This window comes from Larus michahellis, chromosome Z (genome assembly GCF_964199755.1).
Source record: "Larus michahellis chromosome Z, bLarMic1.1, whole genome shotgun sequence".
Lineage (NCBI taxonomy): Eukaryota > Metazoa > Chordata > Aves > Charadriiformes > Laridae > Larus > Larus michahellis.
Window position 1 is genome coordinate 80,379,280 of NC_133930.1, and position 22,535 is coordinate 80,401,814.

Below are 22,535 nucleotides of genomic sequence, written 5' to 3' on the forward strand. Positions count from 1 at the left end.
ATCAAATAGGTCTCTTGCAAAGGTGACATTTTCAAAGCTTGGTGTGTGAAACTAAACAAATATTTGTGTGACCCTTACTTACACATGTGGAATTCATATTTACAAATATCAAAGGGGTACCTAATTAGACATGGGTGTGTGAAAAGAACTGATTTGTGCCTACATACTGTGTATGCTTGAGTATAAACTGTCATTGCACAAATACGTGACTGAATTGAGTCTTTCTAAATATTTCATTTTTTTTCCTCTTCTTTGCTCATACTATTAGCTCCTGCAAGTCCTGAGTCACTCAGAGGCTGCACCATCATCTAGAACATCTTCATCCCCATGTGCCAGGAAGTAAAAATCCTACCTCAGAACTCACTTTTGCCCCTGATAACTAGTATTCATATCCTACATTCAGTAAAATTTCCTGATCTCTTTTATGAACTCACAGCTATAATAATGAAACTTTGTCTTCAGTATTTTCTTCTAAATCACTGTAACTGTTTTAATTTCTGCATGTTAGGGGAAAAGACTTATTTGCTCTATTAGAATTTGAGCAATCTTTTCTTTTGCAAGAAGTTATAGGTGCAGTTGTGTCTGGTAAGCAGTTAGTCCTCATATACGCAGCCCATTTAATGCATTCTTCGTATGCTTAGTGTGATTTAAAGGAACATATTTTGCTCTTAACTCACATCCATATAAGGCTTTTGACTCTCAGTTTCTTAGCAATTAACAGCACTGATGTAAGACACTCACATTTTCCACCTGTCTGCTCCCATTGCCCTTCTGAAGATTACCAACCTGGAAGAACCGGGGAAGGTATTTCCACCTAGGGCTTTTCCCAAGTAAATCCTGTTTTCTCAGCACAAACTCGCCTTTTTCAGGAGTTTAAAATCTGATATAAGACTTTGCAGTGTCCTGGTTGCCAGCACATATTTCTTCCTCAGAGTGGATTGAAATCTGTGGCAGAAGGAGTGGAGAAGGGATAAGGCAGCAAGATTCTTTAAAACATCACAATGTGGTTCACTGGAAAGACCTTTCTTTTTGTTTCTTGTGAATCTAGGATAGGTACCCCCTTACTCTTCCCATCATTTAGAGGGTTCAACACTGCCTTTTCATGTTCTACACTCCCATAGAAGCACTTTTGTGTGAGAAGGAGTTTCATATGTATATCTTTGAAGTGTTTTCCAAAGATCAACATCATTATAGTATTAAGTTTATGATCTTATAGTTTACTGTTCTCACCTTTCTCCATAATAAATTTCTCTCCATATAATTTAAATGCAGGGCAGCATCTCTTGCGGCATTGTAAAACAGTACTTTCTGATGGCATGTTTGTTCCTGTTGCTGAAGCGTGCTCTCAATCCTGTGAGGGCTCCTTTTCGCAGTTTGTAATTATGTGCTGAAAATAAACCAAAGTGGTATTTCACTCCCTTTATACATGAGTTGCATGCTACAGTAAGCTTTGAAGAAAACCCACAGGTTTGTGGTACCACTCATTCATGACATCATGAAATAAACTTTTATATTCCCTCGTCAGTACTTAGCTGTCTGATGGGTACTCATGTAATATCAGGACTTCTAGGGGTAATTATATAAACAATGAATACGAAGAATACTTCTACTCTTCTCATTCCATCTGACTTTAAGTTAGATGTTCTGCAGCTTCATAATATGTTATTTTATGTCATTCAAAGCTTTGTTGTATGCTAAACAACTATGTAAAGCCTTTGACCTTTATACTTATTTCTCAGTGTAGAATTTAGTTTTTGTTGTGAACATTCAAACTGAATTAAAATAACATTTGTTTGTGTTCTGACTGAATGATTCATTCACTTCTTTTTTTCTTTTTTAAGGTAAAAAAATCGTATCAGAGCCTACCACTGTTAAGCTGATCACGTCTCTGAAAACTGACAGTGTGAAATCCTCATCTGCTAAGGTTACTCTTAAACCTCCTGTTTTTGAGACTTCGATTACTGAAGTGGCTGTCACCAAAACAGAAATCCCTGCTTTGGAGGAAACAACCATAGAGACAGAAGAAGATACAGAAATGACTACTGACGTGGCTGAGGAAAAAAGGGAAATGGAGGTGCTTATGGAAAACATTAAGTTAACCACCCTTCTACCTCAGACTGTCACAGATGGCGAAATAAGCACTTACGATACACTGGGAAGGACTGAATATGATGTTTCACCAAGGTTAACAGAGAGCACATCTGCAGCTTTGGAACTGGAGCACACTTACTCTGAAGCAGAATTGCCCGAGGAACAAGGTAGGTCTGAAAGCATTGAGGACGCTTTCTTGACCTCTGTAATTTTTCAGGATAGCACAGCTGTAGCTAAGAGTTCCACTGGTTCATGGGAAGATACTGAAACAGGAGATGATACAGAAAAACATGATGCTGATAATCAGACTGAACAAATAGAAGTGGGTCCTATGATGACAGCTACAGATAGCTTGTTACCAACTTCTCGGAGAGAGTTTCCCAGGACAGGGACTTCAGTTTCACTAAGAAAAGAGAATATGTATCTTGGTGCCCACTCAACAAAAGAACCCACAAAAAAGTCAATGGAGGCAAAATCTGACAAGAAACTTACAACTGTTGTAATCCCTAAAGCTTTGTTCACGGATCAGTATGATCTTACTACAGAGGGGGAGGGCAGAGAGAGCATGTACACCGTTATGCCTGATAGAGTTTCTGGCGTGGCTACTGGTAGTGTCCCAGAATCAGATGTGCCTGCTGCATCAGAGACACTCATAGATGAGCATGCAGTAACCGCTGGACAATTTTCCACAGCAGATGAGTCAACTCCGTTTGTTAAGTTTAGTTCTGCGACAGTGTTTGATAATGAGGCATCAGCTGAAGGAAGCAGAGAGGACCTGAGAGATGTGCAGCCTACAGTGTCATCTGGAATACCTGTATCCTTTTCTGTATCAACTGTTAACCAAATAGGATCTGAGGCCATCGCTTTCTCAGGAAGTACTCTTTCCCCGAAAAACTTTGGAGAAGGCACCACACCTGTTATCCACTCATCTCAGCAAACAGAAGGATCAGTCATTTTAGAGGAGCAGGAAAAAACAAAGGAGCCAGAAACGAGAACAATGGATGTTAAGATCCCACATGCCACAACCGTCGTTCCTATGTGTGTTGCAGGAGAATCTGAAGGATGTTCTGCAAGTGAGAAGTTCACACAGGCTCCTCCAGCTTCTGGCACGGGGCTGCTGACAGATAAAGATCAGGGGTATGTGACAGAAGAGTCATCTCATACTAAGACAATACATGAGTTAGATACAGAAGATGGTATCTCTGGAATGGAGCCTACATCGTCTCCAGGGCAAATTACAGAAAATACACAGCATCCAGGAGCTCCAATTTCAGCGGTTACAGATGAAACTGAGACAAGCATGGAGCCAGAGGAAACGAAAAGTGATGAAGAAGCTGTATCAGCTGATTTTGATCAGAGTGAAGATACTACAGGTGTCTCCCAGACAAGCAGCTCTTTGGATATGGAAATGATCACAGTCTCCAAAATATCAGTGGATGAAAGTAGTGCAACAATAAAGTCTTTTAGCTCCTCACGTTTTACTGTATTACCAACTGCTATGCCCACAGCCGTGGAGGTAACTGAACATGAAGCAGATGAAACATCAGGTTATGTTTTGAAAACGTCCATTCCTACCCCAGAAGTTGAACAAAGAGAGGCTACTGAGACATCGGTAGCAGCGCCTGCTGAAGAAGTCTCTACTGAAATGGAGGTCTCAAAATACACAATGACAGAAGAAAGCCGTACAAGCATTGAGATACCAACTGAGGAGGAATTGTTGGCAACACTTCAAGACAGAAAAGGAACACCATCATCTGGCTTTGGAGGGACAAAGGAATCTGTTATATTTACAGATGTAACAAAGGTAGATACTGCAGTTCCACAGAAAGAATATGATGCTTCCCTAGTTCCAGTTACTGTAGAGAGTGAGGTCACCGGAGATATGCCGGTTACTGATCAGACTCCTTTTGATGGCATCTTTCATACAGAAGCAACAGAAACCACTGCAAAAGATAGTGAGGTTTTCCCAGGGGAACTCTCCACAAAAGATCAAGATAAGGAACCAGATAGTGCCACAGAGTCTACCTTATCTGTGACATCTGCCCAAATACATGAACAGAAGACGGCACCAGGATTTGAATCATCTCAAACAGCTATTCAGGAAAGACAGGATGAGACAGGTTCAGCTTATGATGAGACATATCCAGCAACAGAAGTATCAGTGCCTGCAGTGAAGCTCACAGATTATGGAGGAGTTCTGGGACCTGATGAAACTAGCACCAGGACCTTGCATCTCACAGTGACTCCAAAAGCTGAAATTGCTACTGATCAAGAAGAGAAGGTCACTGAAGTGATGCCTATAACTGTGGGTACCCAAGCAAAAACATATGAAAGCAGAGGAACGCCCACCAGGAAAGAAGACAGTGATGTCGTGAGCTGGGAATCTGTGTTGCCCCCCCATACGATGCCAACAGGTCATTCTACTGTGGAAAGCATTACTCATCTGACTTTGGGAGCTTCTCCAAACCAGACTCTGGAAGGTTCAGGAGTATCAGAAGAACCTGAAGAAATCAAAACATCTATGTTTTCAACTAATGCAACAACTCTCAGCGATGTAACAACACATCCTGTTAGTGCTGTAGACAAAATACAGCCTACATCAGCATCCAAGCCTTTTGTTACTCAAAAGTCACCACGTATCATTCCTGAGGAAGAAGAGGAGGTAACAAGCAATGACATCATCATAATCGATGAATCTATTTCTCCCAGTAAAGCCACGGCTGAGGATGATCTAACAGGAAAGATGTTAGAACCAGAAATCGATAAGGAATATTTCACAGCATCAACTGCTACTGCAGTTGCACGACCAACTGCACCACCCAAAGTGAAGGAGGCCACAGAGGCTTTACAACCTCAAGAGGTGTCTCCTTCTACTTCACACCCTGATAGTGGAAATGACATAAGATTGTATGTTATTCAAATCACAGGCAATGATACAGGTAAGATTTTGCCTTTTAGACCTGCAGTCCATCAGAATGGACAGTTTATCATAAACTGGTGTACTTTAGAATATACTGGAGGTGTTTCTTGGATCACTGAACGAAGCAAAGTACAAGTTTTATCTAGACAGCAACTTTCTAAATATTGGTAGGTCTATTTTTCTATCCATTAACTTCAGAAATATGTTATATATATGGTTTGGGGTAAGATTAATTTCTATGTAAGAATGAATACAAAATGGTTGTATTTACTGTTAAAAGTCATGATGGCTATAGTCCAGTTTTCTTATTTAATGTTGTTGAGTCACTGATTTAACTTCAGCTATCTGTGAAACAAGCGTTTTAATTTCACAGCTTCCATTCCATGCATTACTAGTCCTAAACGAAGCACTAGATTATTTTAACATACCATTAGTCTGTAGCAATTAACAATGCCATGTACGGTGTAGTCAGCTAAAAAAGTTTAAGGCGCTGTACTGCATTCACAAGCGCACCTCTGTGATTTGGGGGAAGGGTTTTTGCACGTTTTCCCAGCATAGTATAATATTTTTTTAATCTGTTTTACAGAATCTGTCTTGCAAATTGACTTAATTTTTAGTTTTGTTATATTTTTTAGCTGATGGCACTGTACATGTGTATGTAGCTTCAACTCCATGGGTATCCAGAACAGAAACTCCTGAAATAGCAATGAACTGTTGAGTTTTATGATGAATATGTCTCCATAATGCAATAGCTGAAGGCTATACAATTTTACATTAAAGAAGCCTGTCAACTGGCTATTATTTAAGATGTCTTGGTAAAACCTTATTTTTTAAAATGAAAGAACTGACAAAAAAGATACAGCTCAAAATATCTATTAGGTTTGATGTTGCATTCCATTTAATTATTTTGTAGTTATTTTATAATTATTTTATTTTTTGAAGGAACACAGTAAAAATTCATTTTATGTCATATTAACTGTATGCGATGCTGTTGAATGGTTGTATAAGACACTGTTTTGTCATTGGTTCTCCATATCTTTGAAGAACTTATCCAACAGAATTCATAAGTTATGGAAGCCTTTTTTTTGGTTTTGTCAGGTTTGTGCTTGGTAGAGTTCCACTGAAAAATGAAAAGTTAGAAGCAGTTTCCTTGAGACATGCGTATCGTTATTGCACTTTTCGTACAGTGGATTTTGTGTCTTTATTCCCTTTATGCTTATTATCCTACTTTATATTTACAAGATGTAAAACTGCACAAGTCATATCAGTGGTAGCTTAACCTTCTATTTCAGAAAATAATAGTTCTGTTATTTTAACATTTAAACAGTACTTTTATTTCTGTGGTATATTATCATTATTTTGTCTGAAGCTTTAGGTGTTGCCCGTGTCTTGGAAGTCTCAATTAAATGAGACAAGTCTGGTAAGTCAGAACAGAAGGGTAATTTCTGAAGACTAGAGTTAAGCTACATATTAAATACTTTTGTACCTGTGGAAATGTGATTAATGAGGCTTAATAATTAACATTTAGACTGTGTAGTAGTGAACTAGTTCTCCGTGTTACATTGTTGAATTATACTACAGTTTATTGCATATGGTAGAGTGGGTTGAGCTGGGCAGCTCTATGTTCCACGTGGACAGAAGGAAGTAGGATGGTTTGGGAGGATGTAGAAACGGGGTGTTTTCTTCAGGCAGTGCACAAGGTGTATGATTCAGGATATCTCTGTGTATACATCAAGGACAGTCTTATTTTATACTTTTTTCAGAATGGTGTGGATACCGTGATTCATTAAATTAGGAATTAGTTCAAGATGGATTATCTAAAGCACAGTGTATCAATGCATTGCCACTCTTTGTAGCTACTCTTGTTTTCACTTGGGTGATCAGGTCCTTAGGACAGACTTTCTTCAGGATTTGCCTCCTGCATCTTCACAAACTTTCCAAAGTTGTGCTTGCATTTTCCAGGTATATATCTGCATATGTGTAGGGGTATTTATAAGTAGAACTAAAGCTACACATCCATAAAATTCTGCCTTTAGGAATGATTTAGTCTGTCAGCATAGAAAGAAAGTTCTTTTTCTTGTAATATTATGAAATTCTCTATGTGGCAATATCTGTATTCTCTTTAAACATGAAGGGATTTGTCATGTATCTAGTGCAAGGTCAAAAAGGAGTTTATTTTCCTGTTTTCAGAATCTGACAGGGGAAATTCCTCCATTTAGCTATCCACAGAGAAAAGGCACCCTATATCTACTTACCACAAGTTAAGTTAGAGCTGCCAAAGATTTATTCTGTTTGAGGATTTGGATTAGTCTTGTCTTTTCTTTCTCCAGAAATGAAAGATTTCATCTGAAAAATCCTGTCAAGTCCAGTTTCACTTCATTGTTCCTCAGTCCATAAACTTTTCTTTGTGCTGAAGAAAATGTACATAGGAGGTGCTGAATAGGAATGAATTTGGCAAATATTACTAACATATGCCTTTCACTAGGACGTAGTTCAACTTATTATTGTATCACTCTTTGTTTGAAAATTGATCCGCAGTCATATAGAAACTACATAAACTGTACCTTTGGCTTTTTGTTCTCATCTAAATGGGAACAAGAAATACACTTTTCGTCATTACACATCTCTGATAAAGGTTTTTCCTCCTTTGCTTTAGCATGTTTTCAAGGTAATATAGCTTAGCATTCGTAAGTAAAATAATCAGTGAGGGTTATAAGCAAAGGCCTTCATGATTTTCAAGTCAAGAGTCCAAAAGTGCCTCCTAAGAAATGACAACTTTCTTACCAAAGCCCTCCAAATAATAGCTGTTTCAAATAGAAATAATAATGAGAGGTTTGCTGTTTAAACGGTATTGTATATAAATGAATATAATATTTTCCCTCTTGCGTGTGCACAAGTGTTGGAAATATTTATGAGATTATTTTTTTTTTCATCTTTCTTCACCTCCTTGTTATTCGGCTTTTGCCAGAAGCAACAGTTTAATAACGAAGCAGGGCTCAGTGGAAATACGGTACCATGTTTTGTTTCCTATCAGCTGTATCACTTAATTACAGTAAAAAAACCTCACTATTGTACTAACACAGCTGAATATTATTCTCTGCAGCTCCATTTACCATCTGTAGCGTAGGCATAATAACATTTAAGTGCTCCATGGAGGTTCTATTAGGCTTTGTTAGTTATAAGCGATAGTTCATACCCTATATGGAAGAGAAGGGTCATGCCAAATGAATGGAGTTTTGAGAGATGTAGGCACTTTTAGCAGTTCCCAGCAAGCAGAACAAAGCGTATCCCTTGCAGCACAGGGGTCCCTTTGTGATCGGTGGGTGTCCTACCTCCCAGAGAAGCGTGGTGAGGGCAGCTCATCCCTGCTCTGGGTTGGGTGGGTTCACCTATGGCCATGCACTGGTAGAGGGAGAAGCGTGAAAGATTTCTTGCACCTTTGTTCTCGGTCTCAAACCTTTGCTAAACTGGCACCAACTTTGCTGAAGCGCTTTGAAGTCTTGGGCTGGAATGTGCAGTCGATGTATGGAATGTGTTATGGATGTATGGAATGTGGGGGATATTATTCTTCATTATTACTGTAGACTCAAGCTGCACTTGAAAGACATTGAATGTTGACTGGGTTAAACTCAATTAAATATGCTGGCAAGGATTTTAGGCTGTCTTAAACACACACACACCCCTTAATATAAAGTAGTACCATATATAACTGAAAGTTTATATAAATATTTTCAATTTTTTAATACAATAAGCCCTTAAATATATTAGACAAGAAAAAGGTTCTCCTGGAGAACTTCTTTTCTTACGCCACCCAAGAGGTAAATAGTTATACTCGTAGCTTTTAAAATGCATGCTTGCAGTCAATTAAGACTTTCATAAAGAAAGTTTCAGTTACTTTTAGATAAAAAAAATTACTCATGGAAACAGAAGTAATTTGTGGGCCTGGTGGAAGGTCAAGCTCATTAGCTTAAATTCTGGAAAATGCACTCTAATGCTGATAAGAAAGACCACACCACTGAATAGATTAAGCTGCTTATTTGTATAAGAATACAACAGTTTTCATTGAGAAAATGTATTGTACAGACAATCCATATACTTCCATGTGAGCAAGTATGAGGCAGGTGCACAAATTAATGAGGGATATAAGGTTTGGTTTTTCTGACAGCCTATGGCACATGGGCAGACCTAGGGCAGGTGTTCCAATTAATAAGGAAAATATATTTGTGCATGGGGAAACATCCCTTTTTAAGCTACAAAAAGGACCACGCACATGTTTTATAATGGAAGGATCTTGGGACTTCATTCACTTGAGTGGAACAACAGGCTATTCCCTTGGGATTGTGACCGTCTTGTGAAAGTGAGAAAGCAAAACAGCCCTGCACTGCGATGTGTTTTCACATTAGCGGCTTTCCGTTGCATCAGATAGGACAGAGGACGTTGTCTTTCACTGCAAAGATGCAAAACTTGCCACCTTGTGCCCTTTTATTCATAGCTCCTATGCATTGTAGTGCTTGGGGCTGATGCTGTTGCTGGAAGGTAATGGATTAGCAGCTGAAAAAAAAAAAAAGAAACAAACCTGAAGGAACTTTTCAGCTCATAAAGCTTTTATGAGCTGAAAAATGCTTGTGGGGTTGTTGTTTAACAGTGGTTGAGGGGATGCTGGAAACATAAGTCCTGTCTGTATCAGGAGTAATTTGCACACCTGCATTTTCTGGAGACATTTAAAAGTCTTTACTCAGTGAATAAGTTTCAAAGCGCTTATTGGACCCTGGGACTCACACCAGCTCTGTCTGGTTTCTTGTCCCCTCCAGCTTTGAACAGAATGAAATTGCAGGAACTTGCGCTTTGTAGATGTGGAATTTTATGGAAAGAGGTTACAAACCTTTGTGTTTCAACATGTAATTCTCTGACATGCATATTTCTGTCTTAGCAGTGTAAGAGGGCATGTGAAATTTGAATGAAATGCGGAGTGGTAATGAGTCATAGTCATAAACCTTAACAAAGAAAGCAGAATAGAGTCTTTTCAGGTCCATTTTAGGCCTTGTCTTAAAATTCATTTAATCCTGTTGTCTTCACAGTTCCTTCTGGAGCGCTGTCCCAGATCTTCATGGGTCTCTTTAAGTCTGATTCTAATATCTAGGCTGAATTGCTGCTTGTCCAGTTTATACCCGTGTTTATTCTTGCCAGCATTGTCTTTAGCTTGAATAGGTCTTTTTTCTTCCTGACACTTATCCCTTGATACTTTTATTTCTCCGTTCAGTTATAGAGAATAACCATGTCCCCTTTCAGCCTTCATTTTGCTAACTTCTGAGGGGAGTGCCTGCGTGGGAGAGTGGAAATGCGCTGGCAGCATGCTGGGAGGAAAGACGCTGGCTCTGTCCCAGAGGCTGTGGGTGTCGGGATGGTGCTATGACCAGACCAGATGATGGTGTGGAAGGACAGGAGCAGCCTTCCTCACAACACCATTTCCAGGCAGCATACCACTTGCAATAGAGCCAGCTTAAAAGCATGCAGCATGAAGGCTTGTATCTGTCTGCACCTGTACCCACATTGTTCTCTTTTAAGTTATTTAGTTTATGCCCACTGGCAAATATCTATCTGGACACTGTTCTTTGTAGTATACGCACATGTGCTACGTGAGATTTTTTGGTGTACTTTTCAAAAATTACATGTGTTAGAGAGGCTTCTGCTGAGCGTGAGGAGACTTTGTCTGTTATGTGCTGAAATCACCATTTGTTTTTCCTCGAATGAAAAGTATATGCTACTGAAATCTATTGTTTATTCATAGGACATATTTCAAATCAAAGTTTATAGTAAAGGAGAGATGCTGTTTTGCATTCACTGTATTCTGCTGCTTTATGCAGTGACTGATAACATGCCCACGTGTACTTATATGAGTAGGACTTCCCTGCCCATGCAAGCTGTTCAGCTTTCTTAACAACTGCTTAATTCTTGGTATCACTGTCGTGCATTTACGAAGAGTTCCAAATTTGCCTAAACGTCACGGTGAGAAAAGTACCATTTAATTTTCAAGTACATTTCAACTTGGATGCATTTGGTTGTGTTGTTCTGTGTCCGCCGTTTATTGGTATTGTGCAACTAGACTCATCTGAATTCATTTGTGGTGGGCTGTTGGAGCAATAGTAAAAGTGGCCCCACCTGGGCTGAACCAACTTCCCACCTTATTAAATGGAAAATCTCCTATTTATTTACTGGAAGGCTGGACTTACCTGCTTATTAACTGTGATTTTCTATCTGATATTAAGACTATGGCAGCTGCTGCTCCTCGGCAGCCCTGGAGAAACACTGCTTTCCCTGCTGGCCTGAGCGCACTGCAGTCAATGGACATGGTCTTATTTCAGTGTTTGAATTAGTCCTTCCTGGTGGTGTTTTTTTTTGAGCCCTGGACTTGTGTGTTCAGCTAAGAAAGAAAAACACCCGGTGGTTTTGAAAAGCATTTCCAAATGAAACAGGTTTGTCAATGTCCGATAGCTACTCAAGTCATTTTCATGCCCTGAATGACTGAACTCCCTGTGTTATTCATAAAACCTGGCGTAGAGACAGCCGAGTTCTCATTTTGACTAGAGTAACTGAAGTGTTAAATGCTAAGTAACACGGCCAGATTCTGATATCATCTTCCCCAGTGTAATTACACCATAGTAATTCCAATGAGGTGATTGAGAGCAGAATTGTTGTGGGGATGAGGAGGTGGTAGGTATCAGAATGTCTTCATAACGTTACAGCTTCTGGTTCGTTCTATAACTAGGTGATTTTTTCTTCAGAACAAATTTTTGTCAGAGGGACTTAAATGAACATATTTAACAACCTGATAGACTTCTTGCTTATTAAACCAACTGGAATTTTTCTATATTAGAATACTCATGTATACTCCACTGGTGCTGTGGAGGGCTTTTAAAAATAGGTTTGACACCATCACATATAAATCGTATTTGAAATGCAACAGCAATGATGCCCTGTATGAAAGCAAGCCCTAATAAACAAGTAATTGTAATAAATTCAAGCTTTTTGTACACTGCTCTGTTTTCAAAAACAACCTCTTATCCAACAGAGCTAAAACCCAATACTTAGAAAGTCTCACAAGAAGCTAAGAGTGTGAATTAATAAGTAGTCTTTAGGCCACTATTGCTGGCTCTTCCTGAAGTCTTATTATAGAACAATAATTTCTTTTTTCACATTCCTTTATAGACTTCCATAGATACAAGGAACAGTGCTGTCACATTAAATACTGTTCAGAGGATGCCTACACATTCTCTGCTGTTTTTGCATTGTTTCCAAGGAAACGTGTCTGATCTAGACATAGGGATTACACATTTCTAGCTTTCTTATAGCTCTTTGTTTATTCATAGGAGAAATGAAGGAATTTTATTCATAGGTACAATGTAGTTTTTCATACTTCTGTTGTGAAGGAGAGGAATCCTTTTAGAAGTTCTGTTTACACATGGAAAATGTCTTAAGAAATCCTACTGCAGAACAGATGAGCTGTCTTTTACATGGAAACACAGTATGGATTTATTTTTTTGAGGAAAGTGGTTTTCTCTTCCAAAGTTTTCTGTATGTATGCAGATCTTAGTACTTATGGTGAAGATGTAATTTTTTTGCCTCTTTCAGAAAATACTATCTATACAATTTTACTTTACATTAAATGATACGTTTGATACAGTGAAACTCTGAGTGAATACAGAATGTGATCCTGGAAATGTAAATAAAGATATTTTTATAAGTGGGTCAAAGGCTAAAGATCTTAATAGAAAGTCTTTCCCTTAAGATGGGTCACTTGGTAATGAGTCTGAAAGTAGCGCTTTAAAAATAGTTGTTGGTTATTCTTTGAGTATGTAGTTTTCAGTGGTCTTTTTTGCAGTTGTTCTTTGCACATTTTAGATTTAATGATTGGATTAATCCTTGCCGATCTTGTTAGTCTTTTTCTATCCCTCTTTTTGGAAGTGTTTAGATTATAAATTTGATCAATAATATACACAATACCTGCTTGTGTTTTTCGGGATAATTGTGAATTATTTCCTGGCACAAGTCAGGATGTGTTCAGAGAGTCTGATGCGTATTTTGTGTCGCCTTTGGGACACATATCTTTTTCTATGGAGTAATTCACGTTTTTTTAAAAACTGCTCAGTGAATTATATTAGGGCTTGTCTGACCAGTCCCATATTACTATACTTGCTTAAATGAGGAGACGTCAATATAAAATATTGTATAGAAATTTTTCTTCATTAATGATTCGAGATGAAATCCCTGAGTAGGAGAAATGCGGTTGAAATTTTGTTCCTGATCAGGAGTAGTCTTATATTCCAGGAGTCCATGCCTGCTTTGGTATTACCCCTGCTGCACTTCATTAGTTTTTTGTTACCCAGCATTAGCTTAAAGAGTGCATAAGAAACATTAATTTTTAACTTTTTTAACCATAATCTTGGATTTTCGTGTAGTACCTCACCAAACAAGGATTCCATAGTTTCAGTAGGAGGTTTTTGGCATTAGGAAAAGAATTTTGATGTATTTGGTGTAAATTTTTTTCTAAATAAAAACAAAGAATATGCCTACACAGAGTAGCATCAGGATTTTTTAATAAGATTTTATTGTGGGATTTTGTCCAAATTATTTTTTTCCTTTCTTGGAAGTGGTGAGTGAAATGATTCTTGGGTTACTCGTGTATTTACTATTCAGGCTTCTAGTGAGTTTCCAGTGACATGTTTAGTTAAATATTAAATATTACAGCAAAATTCTTGAGTCCTTTGGAAATGCTGTGTACACTTGGTCCAACTGACAGGCAAGGATACAGACCACAGGATATATCCTCTGGCGAAATCAGGTAGTGATAATGGGTTTGTAATGGTGAGTGAACCTGGAAAAAGCTTTTCAGTGGTCACAGTGTCTTTTGCCTTTGTGCAGGTACTCCTTTCTATGCTTGAAGAAACCAAAGTTAGTGTAAGTTCCCACAGAATTTCTTGAACTAATCATCTAAACAACTAAATTTGGTGGATTTCATGCCATCAGGGAGAAGGGCACTAATGTCAAACTCATCACAGTTTGGAAATTACTTAAATGGAATAGGTAGCAAAGACACATGTTTTGGCTTTGCTGTTTGTGAGGGTGGGATGTAGGAGTCCAGCACGCCCAAGTGAGAAACACTGGTGAGCATTGCAGTGGCTGTAATGGATAGCAGTTGAGCAGGGTGGTGAGTTGCCAGGATTACCAGATGACCTAAGACAGCATAAGCTAGTTCTGTACTCTACCAGACGTGAAGTAGGAACACTATGAAAATCAATTAAACTGCATTACAAATTAAAGTATTTCTACATCTCCAAAATATTACTCAAGCATTTACTTCTTCTTACTTTAATTGAATTATTTGACTTCTTGGTTGTTATGCTTTTTTTCAGTTTATTCTGCCCACATTGAGAATCTGTCAGGTGTGAACTAATTCTGAGTTAGTAGCCATATAACCATGTTTGTATAAGGTTGAGTTTGTGCTCATGGGTTATAGTCAAAAGTCTGTGCCCCTCTGAATTTTTTTTAGTGCTGCACCAAGCTTACCACGGCTAGGCATCTATTTTTATACATAGTTGATTGAAAACTTTTGTTCTCAAGTATTGCCCAACAAAAATGTCTTCTTCAAAAAACAAGTGTTTCTAAAACCGAATTAATATTTTTTCCAAAACCAATGTTCCATTTTTGCCAAGAAGAAAAAAAAAAAACCTAGATGGAAAAAGTTCTACTTTTAAAAGAAAAAATGAAACCATTTTGCATTTTTATGTATGCATGTGATTACATGGTTAAAAAGTTCATGCTCTGTAAACATTATATATTCTTTTCCCAGCTCCAAGCAGTGAAATTAAATATTTACAGGTATACTGCAACTTGCTCTCAGATAAGTCTTTTCCAGTTATAAGCTCATTCTAGAGTATTTGCTGCATCACACTTTCTTTTCTGCTCTGCTCTTCTTTGTGTTTCATGTTATGTCTCTGCAGAGTTCAGGAAAGTGTGAGGATCAAAAGCATCCCAAAAGCTGATCCAGGTAGAAATTATGTATTAAATACTGTTAAGTACTTAATTTTTGAAAGGCTTTCAAGCACTTGGTGCTGCAATCCTTTTTCTAAAATTGTGTCTGAGAGTCACACTTGTGTCATTCTGTCTGCAGCAGTGGGATTATTACAGCCTTATGTTGGTTTAACTGAGAATGTCATTTATCCCTAGGCTGCTTTGGATATTTAATACCCAAAGCAATCACGTTTATTAACACCTGTAACTAAATTTCAAAAGTGTTCAGCTTTTTTTTTTTCCACAAGTTAAGAGATGCTAAGAATACTCCATTAAAATTGCAATTACAGAATCCACTCTGCCTCTTCAGAATATTTGCAAAGCACAAGACTCAGATCTATGTACAAAAATCCACGTGCCATGTATGTCAATATTTATATGCATCATCACTCTAATTGTATATATTCTAAAACATATATTTGCATTTACAATATTATGAAGATACCATAGTAACTTGAGTTACTACTGCTACTACTACAGTAAAGCAAATTATTTTGCACAAGCAGATGGGTCTAGGACAAGGGTGATTTGCCCCACAAAGGACTATTCCAGCAAAGCTTTGGTCATATTTCAATGAAGAAAACTGAAGCCTAAAAAAAGATTTGCCATGAGAGAGTGAGTGTATGTTGCCACATGATATATAGCTCTAAATGTCTCCCCAAAAGGAGCAGGGACTGCAGCCAAAGAGTGCATCTAGTCAGCTGTGATTTTGAGTGCTGCCTACAAGACCAGTGGGCTTGTGCAGACGTTAAATTAAAAGTGCACTTATGAGGTACTTGAAAGATGCCTGGAAAATAGAGGATAAAATGTCAGAAAAGCATAATGATAAGTGGGAGTGCATATATGTAATCTTCTCCAGATATCTGTAAAAAGAGCATTGTGGGGTAGATCAGGGGGGTAATCATCATCATAGCCATTTTGCCTAGGAAGGATCTTCCTGCAAATGTTATGCTTCGTTTTTTTCTCTTTCCTTTCCTTCCTTTCCTTCCTTTCCTTCCTTTCCTTCCTTTCCTTCCTTTCCTTCCTTTCCTTCCTTTCCTTCCTTTCCTTCCTTTCCTTCCTTTCCTTCCTTTCCTTCCTTTCCTTCCTTTCCTTCCTTTCCTTCCTTTCCTTCCTGCCTGCCTTCCTGCCTTCCTTCCTGCCTGCCTTCCTTCCTCACTCCCTCCCTCCGTCCCTTAGAGCTTGACCATCAAAATATTTTCTGGCAGTTTTTTTGCCACATAAAATTCCTTCTTTGAGACAAATGGCTTTGCTTAAGAAAGTAAAATTTAGCACCTGTGTGCTATGTAAACCAACCTTTATTACTCCTACATTAATATGATATCAATCTAATTTTTTCCAGAACTGCCACATTAAGGAGTATACTGTGAGTTTGCTCCTGAAGCCAAATATTGTTGTCATTACTGGAGAGAGGGACAGGGGAAGGAATATTCATTATGGGCCTTTTCACATCTGAGCAGCCACAGGAGCATTCAATTGGTGAATATCTGCTTCGACATTGTAACTGTAGTATTTTGACTTTGCCCCAAATTTTTGTTGTGACAAGTCCTTTCTGGTTCTTCTGGGAGGGATGCTCTCTTCCCATGTTAGTAGAGCCAGAACTGGTTCCTTCTTGTTCCATCTGTGTAATGGCAGAAGCATTTTAGGTTGCCCTGGTCTTACATGGCATAACCAAGGGATGACGGCAAAGTGGGCTAGGAAAGGACAAGACACATTGATATCTTACTGTTTCCACCTCAATCATGGAAGACCACGCATGGGATCAAGGCTGAAGTCATTTTGGTGAGCAGTTGCTTTCCTTTGCAGCCAGCTCTTCTGTTTACCACCTAACCTGATGAGTTGTCCTGTGGAGTTGGACTTTTCTGTCCAGACAGACCAGCTAATCCAGATGCCGTGTGACTGCACAGTCTGATTTTTCTCTTTGTTTGGAATTCCAGCTGGAGAAAATGATTTATTACTTGCCATTTGTTTGGTTTTGGGTTGTTTAGCCCTGCAGAGTTTTAGAATTGTCTTCTCCGTAGGCAGTAAGTAAAATGTTGTCATTGGAAGGATGCTTGTGTCAGGGACCGCTCAGGAGGAGACACCGCTGGCTTGGAACGTCATTTTGCTAATGACATATTGGAGTAAGAGGAAGTGGGAATAGTTGTCCTTAGAATCTTGTATGACAAATAAATATTCAGTCATTATCCAGGGAACTGTATCCTGCACTTACTGGGGCTTAGACTCGACACTGCACGGCTGCCATTCTTAACAACCTGACATTTTACTCAATCTGTTTTTTCTTAACAAGTTTACCACTGCATCGGGGGGCAACGCAGGAAGCAATGAGGCTGAAGGAAACGCCAGAGATTGCCAGAAGGCTTCATGATATGTTTTTATAATAAAACAGTTCCTTTATTTCTGACATGGTTTTTGCATCATCATGTCTATTACTTTAAAATTTGGCAGGGATGTTTAAGCACAGCCATGCAGGCCAGAGCCCTGTGCAAAACAGATGTCCGCATAAGCGACATCCACTTTCTGCAGGTGTTTCTGGTCATAGCCAACAACGCTGTTGAGGTGGACCTTGGGGGAAAGGTATAGCTGTAAAAAGGCTGCAGTTTAGGAACATGCCAGCAATTGATACTCAGGTTTTCAACAGGGCTGGGTCTTGCATGGAAGCAGAGTCACCCAAATATGGTAAAGCAGACTGGATAAGTGAATTCGAGTAGGCAAGGCTGACCACCCACCTTGAATTACTTTCAACTCCTACCCAGCCAGCTGTACAAAAATTATTCTTTTCAAACGTTTTCTTCCAGAAATTTATTTGAGTAGTTGAGATTTTTATGCAAGGTCATTTTATATATGATGATTATTTTTATTTTTTTTTACTGCTGCTGAGATTTAAAAAATGCAAACTACTCTTTTGACTGTCAGAGGGAGAACAAAACATAAATTTTGATAAAATTTGGAAGGTAAAAAGAAATAAACCTATTGAAACATGCCCTACATCCCTAAGCATTTCTAAAGGGAGCCAAAGTTAACAAAACTTTTGAAAATATATATCCAGCTGGGGAACATTTTTAAGGGAACTAAATAAAACCTTTTGTTTATTTAGACCAAACAGTAATCAAGAATTGGATTTTGCTAACCTTCATCATATATACTAGTCATGTTACTCTGAGGTAGAAGGTTTGAAATAATCAAAAACTTAATTATTTCTGGACCTTTCTTTGCTGTCTTTTACTTAGGTGTGTATAATAGTAGCCATGTTTCTTTAACACCTTAGACCAGCTCCTTGGCAGTATTCCCACCTTTTCTTGATGGGGTAGATGGGGTATGCCTGCAGCACTGTTGCACTTTGACCGTGCTTAGTTAGGTTAATGATATTACAAGATGGCACAAGTTAGAGGAATTACATGTACTGAAGGCTGACACTTGGAATTTTCTTTCAGAAGGAAACGTCTGTATTTCAAAATCTTTTGAAATGAGATGAAAAGAACAATAAAAAAAAAAAATCCCTTTTCTATGAAACAAAATGGCCCAAAAGATGTTATCAGAGTCTTTTATTTCTGTAAAATTGAAGATTTCTGTTCCAATTTAAATGTAATATTTCAAGGTGGGGGGACACTAAATACAAAGGTTTTGAAACAAAAAAAATTAAATAGTTTTTCTGTATGGGCGCCTGATCCTTGTTGGATTGTTTCTTTACTTCTTCAGTATGCTTTTAAAACAAAATGTATTCAGCGAGACTGACACATTCCTGTGGAATTGGTTGAGTTTTGTTTCACTGGAAGAGTTTCAGCAAGTCATAGTCATAAAACTGCTTGATTCCACCCAGACTGCAAATCTGGTCCGTGGCAGAGCTGAGGTTCAGGGGAGTCAATATATGACATAAAGCTGTTTAAGTCTTTCCTCGTGCTAGATTCTCTCCCAAGCCCAGATATGAGTCTTCACTGGACTTTCAGAGAGTTTAGATAAGCCATTTGAACCTCTTCTACTTTTAGGACTCCAAAATATTTTCCAGATGAAGTGGAGACACCTGTTGGCTGAATTTAAGTCTGCTGACTGTAGGCTTGCTCTTGTTGGGTTACCTTTGCAAATCCACCAGGAATGTCCCACAAATGTGCCGGGATTTTGAGAAAACACATTAAAGGCGTTCTTTTAGGTTATTCAATGAGTCTTAATGAAACACAGTGTGCATTTTTATTGAATTATTCTGTGGGTTGTCTGGATCTACTTTTCAGAGCAGCTTCAGTCTGCTGCAAATTCTATGAATGTATGAAAATGAGGAAGGTAACGATTCATCCACTTGCCTTTGGTCCTCATTGCCATAAGCGTGCTTTTCATAGCATATTTTTACAATCTGTTCCTGCAATGACTTTCTCAGGATAACTTTGAACAAGTCTGACCAAGGGTCTCATAAATAGCTGTGGTGAAGCTTGAGACATCTGACTTGAGTTGTCATTTAAGAGACTACGAAAGCTGATGGTCTGCTCTTCCATGACGAGCGGAACCGTTGTGCTAACTGCTAGGTTATTAGGACCTTTGTCCTTGGTCTCAGAGCATCCAAGTACTTGGATGTGACGTTTTAGGCTGTTGCCAGGGAGACCAAGTCTATCATCACATGTGTGATGGGAGTCTTCTGCAGGAGGTGATGGCTGTTGGTATTGTGCAGGACTAACTGTAATAAAGAAGAGGAGGCATATGAAAATAAATGTAGAGTACATATCTGTGGGGAAGAAGCAAGGTGACTTAACATGGAAAATGAAGTAGTTGAAAACTATGCACGGGGGGGAAACAGATTTTCTCAATATTTTTCTTAAATTAAATTGTTTATTGCTTTTCTCTCTGAGCCAAATGTGTTTTCCTTTCATTGCAAGTTATCACGTTGGCTTTTTCACAGTCACTGGATGTTACATTTGCAGAAATTTGATACAAAAATGCATATATACAATATTTTAATGATATTTTAGTCATACTATGGTCTGAATCACCCTGATATAATTCTGTTGAAGCCAAAACCAAAATTTTCTGGTTATCAGGTGCACGAAGAAATTTGGCTAATGCAAACTATTTTGTTTTTTCATGCTAACCTGCCTTGCGCTTATGGGTGTTTGGTAGTGAACATTATGGAGTTTGTGATAGTGTCACATTATGCAATGAAACACATGCTTCCGAAACACACAGTGCAAAATGGTTTTGGTCTTTTTTTTTTTTTTCTTTTTAGCTCTCTCGTAATCAAAATATAGGGCCTGAGTTTCAAAGTCCACAGGACACTTTGCGAATCTTTATGTGGATTTCATGGGTTTATCAGACCTTGAGTCCTTGTACAAAATACTGAACTTTATTGCTTATCACAAACTACTCACCAAGTTACTCTGAAGCAATAAACGGGCAAGCTGCAGGTATCTAGAGGTGTAATTCTATTATATGCAGAATGCCAAATTAGATGTGTAGTAGCGGTCAAGTCCTCTTGTGATTAAAAAGCACCCTGTAGCCAAGGGAATTTTCATTTCTTACACATAGTTGACTGTTACTGAGATAGACTCCTATTCCATACAGGTAATTTAAAACATCTAGACATATTAAATGTATTAAGAATCACTCTAGGCTGCATATACACTCATCCACGTATCTATTCCATCTCTTTTTCAGTGCATACCTCATCACTTCCTCAATAAGAGGCTTCACTGATAAATCTCCTTTAGGACTTGTTTGGATTGGCAGTCTGAACTGACAGCCCTTGGCTTTACTACTTTTTAGCTACTTGTTTTTACTTTCTTTTTCTTGGAGTCATAGTAACAGAGCGCCTCTTTGAACCAGTGCTCCTTTTGGCTTGTTTGCCATGATAATGTGTGAACTATTGATAAACATACGTACAAGCCAAACTCCTTTCCTTAAAAGTCCTTGTTTCATCTCTTATTAATAGTCTCAGGTCTGTATGTCTTTACCTGCAGCTGGAATGGGCATGAACGTAAGTAGGGGCAATATATGTCAGCTGCATCTAGCCAGTTTAAATCTATCGCAAGTGTGCATGTGTCTGTCCTAAGGGTCTAACAAACCAGTTCAACAGATAAGACTTTTCCCTCCTGTATTCATATATTATGATAGCACTTAGGTTTTCATCCTCATGTCTTGTTTATTCTTAGACGACAAGTTTATAAGTTATATGAGCTATATTGTTATGTATACTATTGACCATCTCTGGGGTTTAAGAGAATTTTCTATAGCTGTTAACCTGAACATTGGCAACTTGCTTGTTAACACTGAATAATCAAAGCTCTAGAAAGGAGAAGAAATTCTAATTAAAAAAATAATTCAATTGAATTCTTCACTATTTTCTTAAAAGCTGGTTATTTTTTTTTCTTGGATAAATAACAAACCAAAACCACTTAGTATTTAATGAAAGAGCCTCCTGAAAGTTTATTATTGGAATATCATACCTTTAGCTAAAGTTCTTTTATGTGGATCTTTGTGGCATGTGAGATCTTGAAAAAGCTAACAAAGTAAAAGTAAGGTCTGATAGAGATCTTTGCGTATGTAAGAATTTGTGTATGTCTTCTAGGTGAATTTGGAACAGATGTTGTTCATTAAATTTATTACCTACCATAAATGATTTAGCGTGAGCTAGTAATTTGAGGGACTCCCAGGTGTGCACTGCTATGAAAATAATACACTGGTCAGAACTTGTTAGTCATGGTACCCTCCTACAAATTACAGCCTATCCAGTCCCATCCAGGGTTTATAATTTTCTTTTTATGTACAGTTCTGTGCAAAAGCATGCTACGTGCTTTATGCACACAATCCTAACTTCTGTGTATGAAATCATAATTAATCCTTCTGCCACATTAGTCTATATACCAGGTTATTTATACATATTCCTTCTTAAGCTGTGCACACAACACAAGCCATCTTTCTTGTCCCTGCACATTTCTATACGTAGTTCTCTTGTTCTATATGTTGGTGCAGTAATTTTATAGTGAATTTACTGAGAATCAGAAGTCCTCAAAGCTCCCTAGCAGCCTTAATTTGCCATTCCCCTTTCAGTTATTGAATTCCTATGTATTTTTTGCATGCAAAATTTTGAATAGAAGGTAGGTATACAATTCTGTGTTGATTAGAGCTTCTACTTTTATGAAAATATGATTCCTTGGTATAACGACTAGAGTTGCTGTTTGCAAAAATTTGTGGATTCTGACAATGGCTTTGGTGTCAGACATGCGGTTCCACATCATATTGCAAATCTTGGACAAATAACTAAATTCCTGCTTTTCTTCTTGAAAAAAAATTGAAAAGGTGATCTGGGAAGGCTCAAATAAATGGCTGCAGAAGCTGCATTTCTCTGTGGCATGGGCAGCCTCTGTAAACATTTCTAACCTACTGGAGGAAGGGACAGGGAGAAATCCTCTCCTTACAAGCATCACATAAAACAACTCCCAAGAAGCACATGTGAGGGAACGAGAAGGAATTTCGA

General features: G+C 38.2%; 1 protein-coding gene across 2 annotated transcripts in view; it reads left to right on the forward strand.

The window, feature by feature from the left end:
* VCAN (versican) overlaps window positions 1–22,535 on the forward strand; it is a 115,239-nt gene that overhangs the window by 54,084 nt on the left and 38,620 nt on the right. For both annotated transcript variants that reach the window (XM_074569795.1, XM_074569796.1), the window contains exon 7: window positions 1,842–5,030. In XM_074569795.1, the coding sequence (XP_074425896.1) occupies window positions 1,842–5,030 (3,189 nt within the window). The remainder of the gene's footprint in view (window positions 1–1,841; window positions 5,031–22,535) is intronic.